At 39.3% G+C, this 19,007-nt stretch overlaps 1 protein-coding gene across 1 annotated transcript; it reads left to right on the top strand.

The window, feature by feature from the left end:
• The first annotated feature begins 625 nt into the window (after positions 1–625).
• Positions 626–18,407, top strand: c9orf72 (C9orf72-SMCR8 complex subunit). Its single transcript, XM_087832907.1, has 10 exons — positions 626–790; positions 1,540–2,019; positions 2,557–2,652; positions 3,169–3,233; positions 3,797–3,869; positions 5,232–5,348; positions 7,183–7,418; positions 7,697–7,754; positions 8,862–8,971; positions 17,299–18,407. Exons 2-10 carry the CDS (start codon positions 1,573–1,575, stop codon positions 17,483–17,485), a joined length of 1,389 nt encoding a protein of 462 aa, XP_087689033.1. The 5' UTR covers positions 626–790; positions 1,540–1,572; the 3' UTR covers positions 17,486–18,407.
• Positions 18,408–19,007: the final 600 nt, after the last annotated feature.

Below are 19,007 nucleotides of genomic sequence, written 5' to 3'. Positions count from 1 at the left end.
CTGTTTTCAGGAGCAATTCAGTATCCTAAGAGCCATTTAGAGCCGGCATCAGTTGTCCCATTAGAGTCGTGCAAAGACCATTTGGAATAATATTGTAAATTTGTGTGCTTACAGACAAGGATTAAGTGTGAAGGTATCTTGGTTGTACAGCATTCAAACAGATTCCTGTGATAGGGAGGGGTTGAGTGGAAAACGTGGTCGTCTCTGGTTGTTTGAAGAAGAGAACCTCAGATTTTTAGCCTTCTCTGAAAGCAAACAAAGAATGAGGATGTTTAAAATAAATAATACAGTAATGGTAACATCTCCAGTTCAGCTTGTGGGGTTCTGCAGCTAGAAATATTGTGCAGTTCACACATGTATAATGAAAGGGAGAAAAGACGGAGTCAGTAACCATTATTTATAGTCAGCATTAGCCTTGGAGGATGAAATTAAAAGGCAAACGCAATGTGTGGGGCCCGCAGCTACATCAATTTGTATGACCAGGCTCCATGTAAATGAATTAAAATAACTAATTTTCTGAAGGTAGCAGCCTGGAATAAAAATGACATCATTGACTCGCTGTACACTGCCATGTACCGGTCGCTAGAGGTCGTCGTTTGCCCCTACCAATGACGTAAGCCTGACGTAGTAGGAAGTGTGCTAACGATCATAACAAAATTGCAGCCAAGCTGCAACTGGCTAATCGCAGTTAATGTAAGCTATGGCACCAACAGGCAAAAATGCAATGACTTTTCATTAACACTGAACCTCTATCTTCTGGAACCGCTGGAACATCCAAAACACCGAAAAAGTAAGTTGTATTGATGTCGTTGGCTCACGCTAGTTAGCGGGTTAGCTTTAGTTAGCCTGTAATCAAATAAACACTACCTGCATTTCGTTTCTTACGCTCTTATTCTTAAAGTTACACATATTAACTTCCAGTCAAAATTTACGTGGAGATTACAATATGTGCGTCTGAAGTATAAGGTTGTTTACGTTCTTTTTAAATCGCTGTAACTATTAGACACCAAACTCTGTTTTAAAAGCTTTTAATTTAAATGTAAATTTGATTGCTGTTGAATTGTACAACTATCTGGCCAAGTAATAACCTCAAGCCTCGAATAAGCTGGCATTTCTTGTAAATTCGGCGTGCCTGTAATCAATATAATTCTTTATTTGGTGGGATAAGTTGGCTATATTTCACCTGACCTGTAATCAGTGGGGGATGGAAATAATGGGAACGAATGTTTTCTCTGAAATTAAATCCAAGTGTAAGCTGTACAATCCGAACTTCACAGAAGACCAGAAAGTCTCAGAGGCTTTTTTTGAGTGAGCTTGTAACGTGTGTCTAGTGTGCCTTAAATCTGAATATGAAATGACCCCTTCTTTTTACTGTTTTCATGAATGCCTGTAGAAAACTTTTTTACTTTCGACATTTGTCAGAGAAGCAGAAGTTGCTTTGGGGCTGGTCTGTGAAGTGCAAACAAATCAGTTTCATTTCCACTCATACTTTTTTTGTCCTGTACTTGTAACATAAACAAAGGGGTTTCTATGTTTCAGGTTAATTATAAGTGATCCTTGAACACTTGTCCAATGTCTTCCGGCTGTCCACCTCAATCACCTGCTGTGGCAAAGTCTGAAGTAGCAGTAGAGGGAGAATGCCCGCTCCTGGCTGCCACCTTTGCCTACTGGGACAATATTCTGGGACCACGGGTGCGGCACATCTGGGTACCAAAGGGTGACCAGTTGATGTTCCTCAGCGATGGAGAAGTAACATTTTTGGCTAATCACACACTCAATGGGGAGATTCTGCGTAGCGCAGAGTGCGGCGCCGTGGACGTGAAGTTCTTTGTGCTGGCAGAAAAGGGCGTCATCATCGTGTCGCTCATCTTTGATGGCGAGCTCAAGGGGGACAAGAACACATGTGCCTTGTCCATTATTCTGCCTCAAACAGAGCTGTCCTTCTACCTCCCCCTGCACACCATCTGCGTGGAGAGGCTGAAGCACGTTATCCGCAAGGGACGCATTTGGATGCAGAAGGTAGCCTTGACTTACAGGCATTTGGCCTTAGTGTGCACTGAAGAATAGGCAAATTATTATTCTTTACACTCATAAAACCTGCCTTTCAGCTTTAATTATTACATTTAAAGGAGTATTAACTTATCTGTCACATTTGTTGTACCCATTTGGGATTTCAGTAACATTGCCAGAATAATAAAATTGTATCCTCCGAACACAGAGGGGTTACTTAGCTAATTAGGTCTGAGGGATCCTACAGGGGAAGCTAGTGAACAAGTAATAATAGCGTTGGATAGAATGATTTAACACACCAGTAACTGGGAGAGAAAAACAACGGCTTTAAAATGCATCACTGGAGTAAACATTCAGTTAGTAGGACCTTTCTTTTGGCTGATGCATTTGCTGTTTTTAGAGCTTTGAGGTTTCCTGGAATACTGAATGCACTGATAAAGTACTAAAAGGAGTCAACATCTGGTCAGATTTTTAACCTTGTGTGTCTTTCTATGTAGGCTGGATACTTCTTGTTCATTTCTCTCCTTTTTTTTCTGTTAATTTTAGGGTTACAATATCATCTCAGTGCTGAGCTTAGAAATTGTCCCAATCATGGAGCTGCTGACCTCTATGAAGACACATAGTGTACAAGAAGATATAGATGTAAGTAACAAAGTTTCAGTCTATTAATACCAACTGCACAGTAACTAAGAGACAGTGAAAGATGTCATTCATGTTGCATTAGAAAAACTGGTTGGCATCATTAAATTACATTTAAATAACAAAATCAAGACAGAGCCAGTAGTATTTTATCCTATATCATGTTGCCAGTAACTGAAAGGAGCTTTAATCCCAACAAGTGAAATTTATTGACAAAACATGAGGAAAGTATTTGTCTTTCTCTGGTTTTTCTTGTTCAAATGGCTTCTTTTTCCAAGAGGTTTAACTAAACAAGGTTCTCTCCCTGCCTAGATTACCACCCAGTGTGATTCAACACATTTGCTCCCTTTTAATATGCAAATGCAAAAGTACAAAGAAGCTCCCCAGAATCTTTCACTGTCTTTGTATTTTAACCCTCCACTTTCATTACAATGCCTTGCAGATATGCCCGTCAGCACTTTTGTCTTTGTTGTAGGCCAATTTTTAAAATGACTCATTTGTTTCGCTCCTGCTGAGCAGATAAAAGACACGGTGCTAAATGATGATGACATCGGGGACAGCTGCCACGAGGATTTCCTACACAAGTAAGCAATCCGGTACAGACAAATGGAGACAGATGATGAACAATGCCCATTTAACACCCATCAACCTTCAAATGATGAGTAATGGCTCTTCACTTAGCCGAAGTTATCTCCTGAGAAAGGACGAAAAGCTTAATCGCTCTTTAGTGTTGAGAGTCTACAAAGTCCATTCTGGCAATGAAGCGCCAAATTGCTCAGAGTTGAACAGGATTAGCTCAGTATCCTGTGACGACGACACGAGCATCTGGAAAGTGGAACTTATTTGCTGGCATCTGATATTTATAGCTCAGGCTTTAAGAAAGAACACACTCACTGTGTATTACTTGAAATAATCTCAGGTTTAGAAGTAATCCTTTTTTATGAGCAATCAAACAAGTCAATTCAAAAAGGCTGGAATGTGAGCCGAAGTCGATGAGTCAAAAGGTTTAAGGCCTCATATTTTTAGCGGGGAGGGATGTCGTTCCTTAGTCTCAGTTGTTATTCCTAAAAACTTTTTGTTTCTAATTAGAAGAATTGTAATGAAGCTAATTGGTGCTAATCTGCATGATGTTGTCTCTGTGTTTCAGGGCCATCAGCTCTCATCTGCAGACGTGTGGCTGTTCAATCGTGGTTGGAAGCAACCCGGAGAAAATAAACAAGGTAAATGTGCTGGATTAGTGGCTCCACACAGACGCAGCATCTACATAATTTTAAATGTTTTGAAGCTTGTTGTTATGTTTGTTTGTTAATGAGCCCCTCTCGCACTTCTTCTAGTTTCGCATCAGTATTTTGATTTTCAGTCGGGTTACTTCTTCAAGTCTGCTCTTTTCAGACTCTTTCAAGTTTTCCTCATCTTCCTGTGTTTCATACTCATCTGAAAATGAGATGAGTCAGTCTCTGCAAAACACTTGAAAAACTGTTATTGCGGTGTGACGCCTAAAATCTATCAGTCGTCCTTGAGATGCTTTTACAGCTCAATTGGAGTCAAGTAGGGAGGCTCACAGTTATTTAGAGAGGTCAAGATGATGTGTGAGAAAGCATCTTATCAACTTAGAGATTTCAGGGGGTACAAGACTGTTTCTGCAACATTAAAAGGAACCGAGTGCGCTTTCGCTTCTATCGTTCTTTTGTTATTCGTTGGTAGAGGTTTGTGACCATGACAGTCTTCTCAAATCTGGACACTGAGCCAAACTCGACTATAAAGAACAAAGGGTGTTGGTCAGAAGGTAACCGAGAAACTAATGATCTCTGTAACTGAGATCTGGCTGTGCTTTGTTGAGAAGAGAGAGCTTTACTCAATGAAAACCATTATGAAGGTAGCACTCAGCTACTACTTGATTCTGAGATAAGAAACAAAATCATCTAGTTTAATGAAATGAAGACTAAACTGTGCAGATGCTGAGAGTCGCCGCATTATTATTGTCAGATGTGGTAGGAGCGTCTTATTGTGTGGACGGTTTCTCTATAAATATGGACGTCGGGAATAGTTGGGATAGAGGAAAGACACAGAAACCTGATCCAGAGTTCCCCTCAGGCTGTAGCAGAGGTTTACATTTCAAAACTGACCTGCAGCATAAAAGCATCTCTTGGGAGTGCTGAAAATGGCTGTGCACTCATCATCCAACCTAGGTGAGCTTGAGCACTTCTGGCAAGAAGAAGAGTCTTTTTTTTTTTTTAAGTGAATTGATTCAAAAGTGAAACAAAGTGTGAAAAACTTAAATTATGAAAACTTTCTCCATACAGTGTGTTTGAAAAACCACTTTAAATCTCCAGGTATCTGATTTAAAGAAAGATTAGTGGTGCACAAATATCGCAGCTCCAGTTTTTCCCAGTGAATATCAAAAGCACGCACTGCATTAATTTGTAGGTTTCTTGTCTCGAGGCCCAAACTGAACACCAATTAAATAAAGATAAAGCTTTTGTTGCATAAATTCTTCAGTAAATAATCAGACCCGGTTATCTTCAGGCCTCATTAGTTAGAAAGTCAGACTGTGGGTTGATAATTCTGACCGTCTTTTACAGGTTGTGCGGACTCTCTGCCTCTTTCTCACTCCGGCTGAGAGGAAGTGCTCTCGCCTCTGCAGGGCCAACGACTCCTTCAAGTACGACACTGGCCTGTTTGTTCAGGGTCTGCTCAAGGTAGCCACCAGCTGTTTCTCATTATACAGTACACTGTGGTTAGAATTAGGATCTGGCTATTGTTTTGTTTTGTCTGCTGATTTGATGTCGCCCTTGTTTGTTGCGCTGACCTAATTTCTTTTTCATATCAGGGACATAATTCAATAAGACTTTCTCTTTACACTGCATGAGATTCATCTGCTTTGAAACATACAACCAGTGTGTCCATGCAAAGCAAAACATGGAGAAGCTACATATTTGATCATAATTGTGACAGACACAGGTTATGAAAGAACATATTCAAAAAGAAGCCTTTATTTAAATATTTCATTTATAATTGAAATGGTTCAGCTTCTCTGTAAGCTATAAAATTAAAGTTTTAGACTCTAAACATTCATTTTTTTAGACTTTTTCTCTGTTCTCGGATCTATACGTTAGTGACAATTCCAAATATGGTCATCTCAGGTATATCAGGTGTACCACCCACCTGCTGTTTCAATTTGTTGTTTTGTGTCAATCAGAAAAAGCTGGCTTTAAAGAAGCGCTACGATGGTTTGTTTCTGACAGGATGAACTGAGGAACTGCAGAAAGTCTTAGCATAAGTTTAACGAGGATTGTTTTGAAATGTGAATTGTGCAGAGCTATTCAAGTCCAAAAATAAAAATAAGGACTTGGCAATGAGTATAATAGATCTGCTTTTATGATAGTCCATGGAAAAGATTAAAGTCAAAGGCGTCTACACATTTTAAAGCCGTTTTGTGCTCATTTTTTAATGTACAGAAAGTTTAAAGAAAATCCAAAAACCATCATAGTCATAGGCTACGTTCACACTGCAGGCGAAAGCGCATCAAATCCAATTTTTTTTGACCCTATGCGACCCATATCCGATCATGGTATGACGGCACAAATCCGATATTTTCAAATCCGATCTGAGTCACTTTCGTATGTGGTACTGAATCCAATACATATCCGATGTTTTAGAAAGCGACTGCTGTGTGAACGGTCAAGTTGCATTAAATCCGTCTTTTACGTCACCGACACAAGACAGACGCCAATTATCAGCGCAGGAGAAGCGCCCGATAAGACATCCCGAACGCTTCCTGGCCATCCGGTGAAACTGCTGGGAAGACAACGTTGGAGAAACGTGAACATTTTATTTGTACTGTATAATCTGCAGATTCTGACAGAAATCTGCAACTATCCTTTGAAGCACCGCTCCTCTAAAACAGCAATAAGGATCATTATTAGGCTATTTACATTATTATGTAAATAACAAAATAACTTAAAGCAAAAATTGGGAAACGTAAAGTCTGAAACAAGTCTTTATATTAAGGCATTCAGTCAAACAATACTGTTGCTCTGGGTCTAAACAGAGCGCGTTGTGTGTGACATCATCTTTTGCGCATGCGGCCGCTTTGAGCGTTCACACTAGAGCGCGTTTGTTGTCGCATTTTATTTGTAGTGTGAACACGCAGACAAAAAAATCGGATTTGATCAAAAAATCAGAATTGAGCATCAAGACCTGCAGTGTGAACGTAGCCATAAAGTCATGGAGGGTTGCTAATGTATATTGTAGAGCAAATGCAAAATCTGCATCTTATACATTACTGAAACATTAAAGAAACTGACCGAGAGAAAAACGACTAAAGCTTGTGTGTTTCTAAAAGTTGAATTATGTATTAAAGCTGATCTGCATGTTGTATCTATGGATGTGATTGTTCTTTACCAATGTTTTGCATTTTACTTTGATGTGCATCAGAATTTCTAATATAAAATTTTTTGCAAGCACCAAGTTTAGCTTTTGTGCTCACAGGTGCAAACAGGAGCAACTCTTTCACCTTTTTTCCGCTCTTAGGACTCGACCGGCAGCTTTGTTCTACCCTTCCGCCAGGTACTCTACTCGCCCTACCCGACCACACACATCGACGTGGACATCAACACAGTGAAACAGATGCCGCCGTGCCACGAGCACACATACAACCAGCGGCGCTACATGCGTTCTGAGCTAAGCGCGCTCTGGAAGACGGATAGCGAGGATGACATACCTCCAGATACAGTCATTCACACTGACGAAACCTTTACACCTGACCTGTAAGTGATACTCATATATGTTGTATTTTTACAGATGTACTCAGTTAGGCATCATATAAGCTTGAACCTGCCAGCTCTGTAATATAAAGACAGTTTAATTCCCACTACCATTGCGTCACAGATTTGCATTCTTACATGCTCCTTTTGGTGACAACTATAAATGTTCAGGGCTTGTGTGAAAGCTAGGATGAAACATTTAAGTTGAAGCTTCCTTACTTACTTAAAAACCTCTAAAATGAAAAGCACTAATGCGATAACCTCTGTGCTCTTTTTCTTAGGAATATATTTCAAGACGTCATGCATAAAGACACTTTGGTCAAGTCATTTATAATTGAGGTAAGAATCTAACAAAAAAAATCATCTCTCATTATATATAAACTACTTTAAGATGAAGATATTAAAGATGTCTGTCTTCGTGACATATTGATATAGTAGCCCCATTAGTGATGTCATAATTAAATGCAGAAAAGCAGTCCTCTCTTTGCTGTCATTTAAAATAAAATAGAAATAATGATCAAATAAGGAAGGGCTTCTGTGGTATGATTTTCGGTGATCGTATACATTGCTCCGTGCTTTATCTTTCCTAAGATGAACTCAGTTGTGACTGATTGTTATATGAGCCAGTCTGCAAAATCTTTCCTGTAATTGCTTAAATAAATCACATGTTTTTGCAGGTATGTGTCATCTGATTTCACAGTCAGCTCTGACTCACATAAAGATGAAAATTCAGCTTTCAATCTCCAGCTGTTATGTAGGAGATTTGTACATGGCATCTACTGAAAATATCGGTGTATTTAACATTACACACAGTCTTTTTTTTTTTTTTTAAATAAAACATTAACACAGAAAAAATTGGGTTCAGTTTTAATTAGATTTGAGACAGAAATATTCAAGCATTTCAGTTCATGAGCATGAAAACAGAACAGTCATTGACTCAAACTTATAATTAGCAAAAGTGATGCTGAAGCAGATTTACGGTGTACGCTATTAATTAATACTTGTTTTCTAATCACAGAGTTGCTGGTTTTTAGAGGGTTGTTGTGTAATCACCAATTAGAAGATATTTTTGCAATTATGCCACAGCTTCACTCACAGATGGCTGCATGCAACCACCAGAGCATAGTTGTAATTTTACTGCTGTGTGTGTTATTGTGAAGTTAAAAGTGGTCGAGTCACTGTCATAGCTGGTGAGAAAATCCAGATCAGATGTGTGCCCGGCTTTACGGCAAATATTTGAAAGCCGAGTGGTCACACCCCATCATTTGCTCACCTGAGAGCCAGCTTAGAGCTGTTGCTGTTGTTAGGAATCTCCTCCCAAGACGGTAGCAACAGCACGATTGTTTCTCAAGGTTAGCACAAAGGAAGGGAGGAGTGTATTATTCTGCTCTTCTTCCAGCAGAGCCGCGGCTCCGACTACTAATTGACATCCTGTCTCGTACCCAGGTGTTCATGCTGAAGCCGGGCCTGTCCCTGCGGAGCACCTATCTGGCCCAGTTTCTGCTGCTGCTCCACAGGAAGGCCCTCACTCTGCTCAAGTACATCGAGGACGAAACGTAAGAGCTGTCACTAATAAGTCTTTAATCCAAATAAGAAAAGAGATTACCGTGTGACACTCAGAGACACTGCACCACAGGAAGATTCAAGAAAATCCCCAAAAGGAGAGCTGATGATTTCCTTGTTTTCAGCCATTGTTTTTGATTCGACTTTGCATTCTAGCTGCTGACCTTGCTTTGACCCACCATCACCGCTGGGCATCCATAAAGCACACAGCAAGAAGTACCCTAAAGCTCTGTTATCAAAATAGTAGTTTCAGTTATTGTTGTCTCCAGGGTTTTGCTGTGCAGTAGTGAGGGTGCAGCAAGCTTGGAGGGACAAATTACCAGAAAGTGGATAATTAGGATCTACGAAACATTTGATGAGTTTTAGTGAGGACCAAGGTTATTATCGTTAACGAAAACTAACGAAATAACGAAAACTAGAAGTGAAAAAACATTTTCGTTGACGGAAATAAAAATAAAAACAAAAACAAAAAAAGGAAAGCTAACTAAAACTGGAATTAGTGTTCACAAAACTAACTAAAATTAACTGAATTTATAGCAAAAATGTGTTTAGTTTTCATTGATGTGTGCGTGTCATACAATAGTCAAGGGTGAAAATGAAGTTTAGTTTACAGATTTTTTTTCTTGCTGTGTCTCATTATGCCAGCAGGTGGCAGCACGTTAGTCGAGTCGTCTGTGTTGCTGCTCCGTCCACGCGCAGAATCATGTCAGGAAAAGTCGGGAGCCAGAGTCCAATTTGGGATTACTTTGAATATGACTGTGTTTTGGATAAAGCAAGTGTATTGTAGTGGAAACAGACAAATTATGAGGGACATTTCTAAAGGGAAAAAAATCCCACAAACCTTAAAGTGCACTTGAAAAGCTCACACAAGAAGGCTAACCTAGCTTACCTAAAACAGAAGCTAACCCCAGGCAAGGCAGCGTGATGCATCCCGAGACAACAGGACGGGGATATCTACACAACTGTGTGAGTCAATTGCCTTCAAAAAGTTTATCAATTCACTTGAACCAAAATTACGAACACCCGGTGCTGCGAGAGTTAATAGTCTCATTGGGGCCAAGATATACATTTTATAGTTGCCTGGTATCAGTGGTTGTTCATCTGCCTTTATTTATTTAAAGAACCCATAGTTGGGAATGTGAGTTGTCTGTCTCTGCGTGTTAGCCCTGCGACAGACAGGCGACCTGTCCAGGGTGCAGTATGGTAGCTGGAATAGCAACATACCCAAGGATAAGCAGAAGAGAATGACTGATATGATGAAACTGGGATTTTGTTACACTTAATTATTGCAAACACAACTAAAACTATAACTGAAACTAATCAAAACTAAACTGAAACTAAGGATTTTCAAAAAAAAAATAAAAACTAAACTAGCAAACAATTGGTAAAAACGAATTAAAACTGATATAAAATTGAAGTCAAAACTAAATAAAAATAAAAACTAATGAAAATTGCAAAACTATTAAAACCCTGGTGAGGACCCAAATGAAACCAGTCTCAGGGCATGATCGGGTAGATGGACAGTGGGAGAGGAGAGACGGTACCACGATGAGCCCACACCCTCAGAGCACTAAACCAAAACTATACAGGAGGAGAAGTGTCCCTTTATCGGTGATGTTAGATTGAAAAACACAGGAATATAGACAGCTCAGATTCAGCTGACTGCAGTTGTAAGCCTACACTTAAATCAAGATGAAGAGGAGTGTGTCAAGAAACGCGCAGAGTGGAACATAAGGTCAGGGGAACATGGGGGTTGGCTCTTTGCAGGAGAAGTAGTGCAAAGAATACAGACACTGTTCTGCTGAGCAGGAGGCAAAAAACTCCTGTGATCAGATGAGTCATCCTTCACACTGGTCTCAACAAGCAGGCTGTGATGCATTTCCCAAGGAATCTATAGGTCTGAGTGCTTGTTTTCCCCAAAGTGCTGCTTTTGGAGGGATTTTTTTTCTACTATGCATTACGTTCACCCTTTTGCCCATGAGCAGAAAGCGCAAACATTGCTGCTGTTGGCTTAAGCGATTACATCTAGAACTCATCTGCATATTGTTATTCTACAACAGGCAGCAATATATATCCCCAGCTTTCAGGGGATACCAGATGCTAGTCAAAATAATGTATTTTGCAACCTTCTACCTAAGAGTGCTTATCTTCCTAATGTGTATTCGCAACGTCTAACACATAAAGCTGTACTAGTGACATCAGAAAACCTTCCTTAACAGCTGCTATCCTTTCCCCAGGACTGATAGAACATGGAGATTATGTTTTAATAACATAGTCACTAGTAATCTGTTTTCATAATCTGCCATTCTGTTTTGTTCATGGAGTCTGTATAAAGGATGGCTGTAGCAGCAGTGACATATCATCCAATAGTTTGTGAATTGCATGTAATGAAGATGAAGCTTGTCTGCGGACTGGAAACTTATGAGTTGTGTCATATCGTCAACCAAGGCAAATGTTTTCCGTTTCCAGTTTGCGTGACACTTTCTCCAAGTTTAACTGCGGCTAAATGATGCGAGTATATGATTAGTGTTTGCAGACAAGTCAGCGTCTTGCCTGTAAACTACTGGCAACTATGGCGGCCTGCTAGCAACCGAAGACAGGGGATCACTGACTGGTCTCTATGCCTAGCAATTCGTTTTGTTGCAACACCCGGCGACCACTTGCCAATAGGGGTGGGTTTTTATAATCGATTTATCGATTAAAATCGATTCTGGCTTGGATAACGTGAAATCGATTCATTAAAATCCTGAATCGATTTTTTTAATATAAATTTATTTTGCCTGAAATGCCAGAATCTCTGGTGAAACCTCAGAAAATTTCAACAACCACCAAACAGCTAAAACAGTGAATGAGAGCAGGAACACGGATTCTGCACAAAGACGTAAACACACAGCGCGGACCCGCTGACGGATCAGAATCAGTGAGATGTCGCCTTTCTCACCGACGACACGGTCGGGGCTGAAAGCCGACAGCTCGCTGATTCTGATCTGTCGGCGGGTCCGCGCTTTGTGTTTACGCCCCTTTTGCGCTTATTCTAAAGCTGTTAGTTTGATGTCTCTCCAAACAATATTGACTGAACCAGCAGCAAAAGAAGATCCAAACTACGCTTCACATAAACATCGTCATGAATTCACTCTGACTTTTACTGTTTTGCTTCCACCACACTTCATGCACGTCTCTCTCTCTCTCTCTCTCTCTCTCTCTCTCTCTCTCTCTCTCTCTCTCTCTCTCTCTCTCTCTCTCTCTCTCTCTCTCTCTCTCTCGTTTCCCGTCTGAAAATCTGTTTTCTGCATTGTTCGCTTGCTTGTTACACAGAAGACTACTGTTATTTACAGCACTGTCAGCCGCTGTTTTTTTTTTTTTTCCTTTTACGTACTTCCGAAAAGAAAACCTAATTTCTGACGTTCAATACTGAACAAATTTAAACTTTTTAAAATTATGCAAAATGCAATTCAGAGGTAACGTTCATAAGTTGATTAATGGTTTTCTTTCGTTTTTGATGTACTGCAGAATATTTTTATAAAATCCCAGAACAGGAAAACCACCTTCATGTTTTTCTGTGTTTTATCTTCAGCTACTTTGACACAAAGGCATCTGCTGTGACGCTCACACCTTTGATAAAGTCTTGCGTGTGTCAGCTTCCTTTTTATAGATACAAAAATATGTAAATGTACTGATCTGAATTATAATATTTCTGACTGTTTGAGGCAAAATTTCCCAGATTCAAATCGAATTGAATCGAATCGAATCATGGATCGAATCGATTCAGGACCTTGTGAATCAGAAACGAATCGATTCTAGAAATCAGTGACGATACCCAGCCCTACTTGCCAACCACTCGAGGAGTAATGATTGTTGCCTCTCAACCAGTAGTTGCTAGATGGTTGCTGACCGGTCTGTTGGCCCATGCGTCTTGGGCGTGAGCATCCACAAACCGTATGTGTGCACAGCAATGACGCAGACACCTGTTAATTGAAATTTTGCTCAACAAACACAGAGCACAGACTTTTTGGACTAGAAAATAGGCAACATTATTTGTCTGATAGTTGGTTAAAAATGCTCCAAAAGATGCCACGAATACAGCTGTGGGCAGCCTGCCTGCTCCGCAAAGCTTTCAGGCCTCCTAATACTGTAATCTTTAAGCCTTTTAATTTTAAGCTAACCCCTGTATAGTTTACTGTTGTCATATAAAGGCCGTTATTGTTACTTTTATTTATGTATTTTTGTACCATGCTATAAACCCACCTATTTCTGCCTCATAAAGTTTGGCATTTAAATATTGAAAGATGGCCGTATCCACTGCGATGTGACGCTTCAAGCTGAGCGTTTTCACTATCGCCATCTTGTTTGTGAGACGAGTTTTTAAAACTAAGGATGCATCTGCAGGTGAAAATGCGCTCTTATTGGCTAATGATTTGTGACATGTTGCTACTCTGGATAACCCTACATTGCTAATAAGAAGAAATGTGATAAGACCTTTACTCATCCTGAGGACAATTTTTGTGCCTTTTATTTTTTATTTTTTTTTAATTGACATTTTGGAATCACTATACACTTCAGCTATCTGTCAGTACATATATTTTTTTCTTTTTTTTCTATATTTAAACAACTAAAATATCCATACAATAAGAATGAAAGAAGAAGAAGAAAAGAAAAAGAAGCAAAACAGGAAACAACAAACAAATAAATAAAAAATACATAAGGAAAAAGAAAAAGGAAAGAAAACTAAATAAATAAATGTAGGGAGTGTGTTTTTGTTTCCATTAATGTAACTAATATTTCCTCTAGTCTTCTAGTAGTTAACAAAGTCAAAATCTAAAGCACAAGCAAAAATTCATTTTTGCTTGATTTTTGTGCCTTTTTAAATAAAAGCTGTAAAATATAAATAGAAAGGACGATTAAAAACAAGAGGCAGATTAAAGAAAAAGTGGAAATATAAAAATGTGCTGTAACTCAAATGCGTGACAGGTTGTGTAAAGGGCAGAAAGTGACAGAATTTTCATAATATTGATGCTGTTAGCAGCAGATGGAGGTAAGAGATGGCAAAAAGCAGAAAAAAATGAGATAATGGTGTAATCCACCTATCCAGTAAAGAACAGATGAAACGGTCTAAACAGTGTAAAGTACTGTTGAGCACATGATGAGTTTCAAACTGTTTATAAATGTCCCCCTACAGGATGGGGAGGAGTTAAGTAGTCTTAATAGCCCCAGGCTGAAAAGATCTCCTGTAGCACTCGGTCCTGCACCTCGGGGCAATGAGCCTTTTACTGCTTCTGCTTCTGACACTTCTAATGACTGTAATTCACTAAATGAACTTCATGTTTTATTCAGTCTGACCTGAAACAACTGAGTGCATAAAGTTATCAGGAAAATATTTAAAGGAGCTCAAGAATGTTTTCTGATTTTTATAGTTTTATTTTGGGGGCTGTTTTTGGAAACCTGAGGAGTCACTAGGGGTGGGGGAAAAATCAATACTGTGTAGCATCGTGATATTTTGTTTGCTAATAATGTATCGATACAGGGACAGCAGAAATCGATATTTTGTTACAAAAAAGGTTTTTGTGCTCTGACTTTAGAGCATGTTGATCCTTTTTCTGAGCAAGAATCCTGACATTCCTTCACTGTCCAAATGTGTTTAACTTTTTTTTCGGCAGCAATAAACATGACAGTTTACTTATTTTAATTTAAGACATGTTTTATTTTAATTAAGTTGAAAACTTTTTTATTTAATGTAAAATTATATTTTGTTTTTAATTTACTTTCAAATTCTTCAGTTGCTGAAGGGGCTGCATAGTTTTCATAAACTGCATAGTTCAGAATAGATATAATTGTACCAGATGGTTGATTCAGTTAAGTTGGACTAGACTGTAATACAAACCGTTCAGTTTGTCAACAATAAAACTGAAATGAGAGAAAGACTGAGTGCGAGACTTTGATATTAGATAAAATGAATATTGATAAAGTTTACCTTTATGTACAGAATCTGAATATCGCAAAATATTTTTAAAAATTGTAATAATATCGTATCGTGGGATGTATGGTGATTCCCACCTCTAGGAGTCACCCTCTATTGGCCTGAAAAAATGCAGGTTTAAGGCAGTTTTCGAACCCAGAACTTGCTACTACATCGTTTGTACTGTCTATGATAGAAGTGTGTGAGGACTGGGCGCCAGTTTAGCTCACAGCATGAGCCGGCGACCATAGGCCACAAAGACCAAATGCAGTGGCCTGACCTTGATTTTAAGCCGCGACCCTTTGCTACATGTCTTCCCCCGCTCTCTTTCCCCACCTTTCCAGTCAGCTCTCCACTGTGTTATCTGTTAGAGGCAAAAAAAAGAAGTGCATGACTGTTAGACTACTTTTGGGCCCAGCTTTAAAACAGCAGCCACTTATTGCTTTACATAAAACATTATTATCAGTGTTGAATTAGACATTTCTCATCTTTTCCAGTTATTTTCCAGAAAAGTTGGAAAGTTGTTCTGTATAACTGGTACCTTCACGTTTACTTCACTCCATTTATATTTAAACAGTGGCCCAGCTTTTTGAAAATTAGATTATTTGGAAGCTGCTGAACACTGATGAGTTTGAATAAGTTCCCTTCTTCCATTTTTACCCCATATCTTCAAATATTGTGCCTGTATGCGGTGGAGAGCACAACATGTTTGTCCTGTAGTTAAGCAGCAGTAAAATGTGTTTACATTATGATAGCTCAGCTGAAGAAAAAAAAAAAGATTGATTCACTTTTGAGGCAATTTGTGCCGTTCCTTGAATATAGCTATTCAGAGCTTTAATGCAGATCCAACAAACTGTGAGAAAGAAACATGAATAGAATACATCTTATGCATTTAGAAACCAAAGATTCCTGCGGTGTACTACTCTTTACACCCCTGAAGACACAAATTTTAAGTGCTACCACACGAGTGCAGAAAATGGTGAATGGAAAAATTTTTATGACATCTGCACATGTGTATCTGCTGGGGGCGATTAGTAGAGATATGTGTGCGGATCTTTTTTCTTCTGCTGAAGAAGTAATTTATCAGAAAGAATACTGAATGCTTGCTTGTGCCAGCCTTTCCAATATTAGCATTGGCTTTTCTCTGCAGAATTTGTTTTAAAAGAACATGATTTATTAGTAAAGAGAGGAAAATAATTTCAGCTATAATATGTGTAAGGTTTAAGGAGGAAACTGGGGAGAGGCCGACTTTGTAGCCACACAGCGTGATAAATCTTCAGCATCCTCCCAGAAGGACAGCTTCCTCATCTATGTAGTGCATGAATAATGTTTTTGAGAGGTAATGGTGCGCAGACATCGCGTTACCTTCACAGGTTACCACAGCTAAACCTCTGAAAGGGCTCTGGAAATTGCATTTTCCTCTCATCATCATCAAAACACTAAATGATGTTTTTATGATCGCCATTTGATCTCTGAAAATAATTTTTCGTATCTCTGTTACCTCCCGGGCACAAAAATGTGACACTAGTCCAGGTTGCAAGGTGACCTGGTGGCTTATGGTGGCCTCGTTCCATACTGAAGCTTTAATTAAGGCAGCGCGTGTTTGAAACCAGTACTGAAGCTTTATGCTCACTATATGCTTTAATTACCTCCCCCTTTTGCTTGGTTAAGAAAATAAATAAATAAAAGGGGACATAATTGTATGTCCAGTCACACTCTGATCCCATCAGGCTTGTTTTACCCATCTCTAGTTTGTGTCCAGAAGCGCCTTCTTAAGCCCTTCAATTCATCTGAGACTCTAAAGTCCACCATATTCCTCCGGCTCGCTGAATTGTTTCATGCCTCCCACCCGGTGGTGACCTGGTCATCGCTCCATCTGGGCTTGACTCATCTCCTTCTGTGCTCCACAACAGTTGACTGACCTTCCCCAACTCCCGTTGCTTCTACAAATCATTACTTTGATTTTTGCTCCCCTCCTGTCCAAAATGCTCAAACGGAGTCCAAATGAATTATTTTGAAGCCTACTCCTTCCAATGCATAAAAACCGCCCAAACATATCTCACTCCAGAGACAACACTAACTACACAAGCAAAACCATTATTTGTGGGCTCGTGTGAAAGCATAAAACCGGTCTTGTTTATGGTGCCGTCGACAGCCTGAGGTCTAAGGGCATACTATTTTACAGGTGCCTTGACAAGACTGTTTATGCTCAGGTACCGTGCTTTAGCAGCATACATAATTCATCGTGGCATGGCATTCCTGTGCACAGCTGCAGCCCGACTAGATGCTAATGCAAGTCCCCCGACCCTGAGTTTTATAGGTTAACAGTTGCATTATACTTCAACGTGTTCACGTATCTCTCCGCAGGCAAAAAGGGAAGAAGCCATTTCGATCTTTGCGCAACTTAAAGACGGACTTGGATCTGATGGTGGAGGGAGACCTGAACATCGTGATGGCCTTCGCTGAGAAGCTGAGGGCCGGACTTCACTCGTTTGTGTTCGGGAAACCGTTCTACACGAGCATGCAGGAGCGAGATGTACTCACGAGCTTTTAACTTTCACTCGCACTTTGTATCGTTTTAGGTTGGCGACTTTGTTACATGAAAGCATGCGCGTTGATGCAAGGCTACCGTCATGTTCTGTGTCTGTTTCTGCTTTACTGAAAGAAGTAGTCTTTGCCTTCCTTTTACGCCTTTATCAGACTGATTGTTGCTGCTGTTATGAGCCATCACTATTGAACTTGTTATATTATCTTGATCATGAATACTGTCAGTATGTTTTCAGTAGGCTGTTTCTCTGTAGGATGGAGTATTAGTGTTTTCTCATCCTTCTGTTAATAGAGGATCTGCATTAAGTTATTGTTAGAATTGGCTTAGGTGTCCACCGGGATGTTTACAGTTTAATTTAAAATGATATTTATTCAAACATGAGTTATTAGTTTCTTCCCTGCCTGCACCGTGCAACAGCCTCCGCTGACCTTTGAACCTCTGACACTTGCCTTTTTTTCTTTTTTTAATTATCTTTGTTCAATTAATGTGAGCAGTGTTGATTGCCTGACTTTACAGAAAGGTTATGCAATCAAGGCGTCCATATTTCAGTGTGGACAAAGACAAAAGCACTGTAAATTAAATCTCCTCGTAATCCCTCCTGACAGACTCAATATGTGTGTTTAGTTGCCATTACTGAATGCATCTCCCAGTTGTATGTAAAATAGTTTTTTTTTCCTTCCACAGTAACTGCCTAGTTATTGGATTGTTGGAAATGCCCAGCTTTACTGCAACCCTAAATTTGCTGTGGTCTTAAAATCTTGTTTGCGTGGCTCTGTAATAAGCTTACTCGATGTTGCGCCATATTACATTTTTATTATATTTTTAATCGTAAACTTTCTTTGTACTTGCAAATTGGAATTCTTTTTTTATTTGTCTAATTGTACATTAAATTGTGTACATTGGTTCATGAATAATAAAAACAGTAATAACAAACAAAGAAGCATCTGGTTGTAAATCTTTGCCCTTCCAAGTTCCTCAAAAATTAAGGTCTGAAAGCTGAAGGTCCCTGATAGTAAAGGCTGATTCAACTTCATATTTTGACAATAACATAAGGTTTAAAAGCTGAGATGTTTCAGGAGGTCAAATTGTTTTTCATGCTTCTTAACAAAAACAGCATTAATAAGTTATTTAATTAATAATTTATTTCAATACTTTTGGTTAATTTTGCAAATGTGTATTTATGTCCAAATGTATTTTACAATGATTAGCTTATCAATATATTTTCATTTTCTATTTCATTTAAAGAGACAAAGAAGTTAAACTCTTCTACAACTGACTGGTTAAAAATCTGAAGCTTTTTAAGGTGTCTGTTCTTGCAGAGGACTTGATCAGCTTCTCATCATAAGCTCGGTGCTTCTCTTAGCTATGCTGTGCCGTGCCGGGCAACTACTAATATCTGCCAGACATATATATCCCATAAGCTTTAGTGTGGAATTTCACAAAATAGTGTGCAAACATCTGGTGTTCCCAGGAGATGAAGCTGGTGCAGAGCCGGTTCTGTTTTGGTAGGATAGTGTGCGGCAGCAGA

This window comes from Neolamprologus brichardi, chromosome 19 (assembly GCF_056152115.1).
Source record: "Neolamprologus brichardi isolate AB-2024 chromosome 19, ASM5615211v1, whole genome shotgun sequence".
Classification (NCBI taxonomy): domain Eukaryota; kingdom Metazoa; phylum Chordata; class Actinopteri; order Cichliformes; family Cichlidae; genus Neolamprologus; species Neolamprologus brichardi.
Note: the sequence above shows the minus strand (reverse complement) of the source record. Positions and strands in the feature narration are given on the sequence as shown.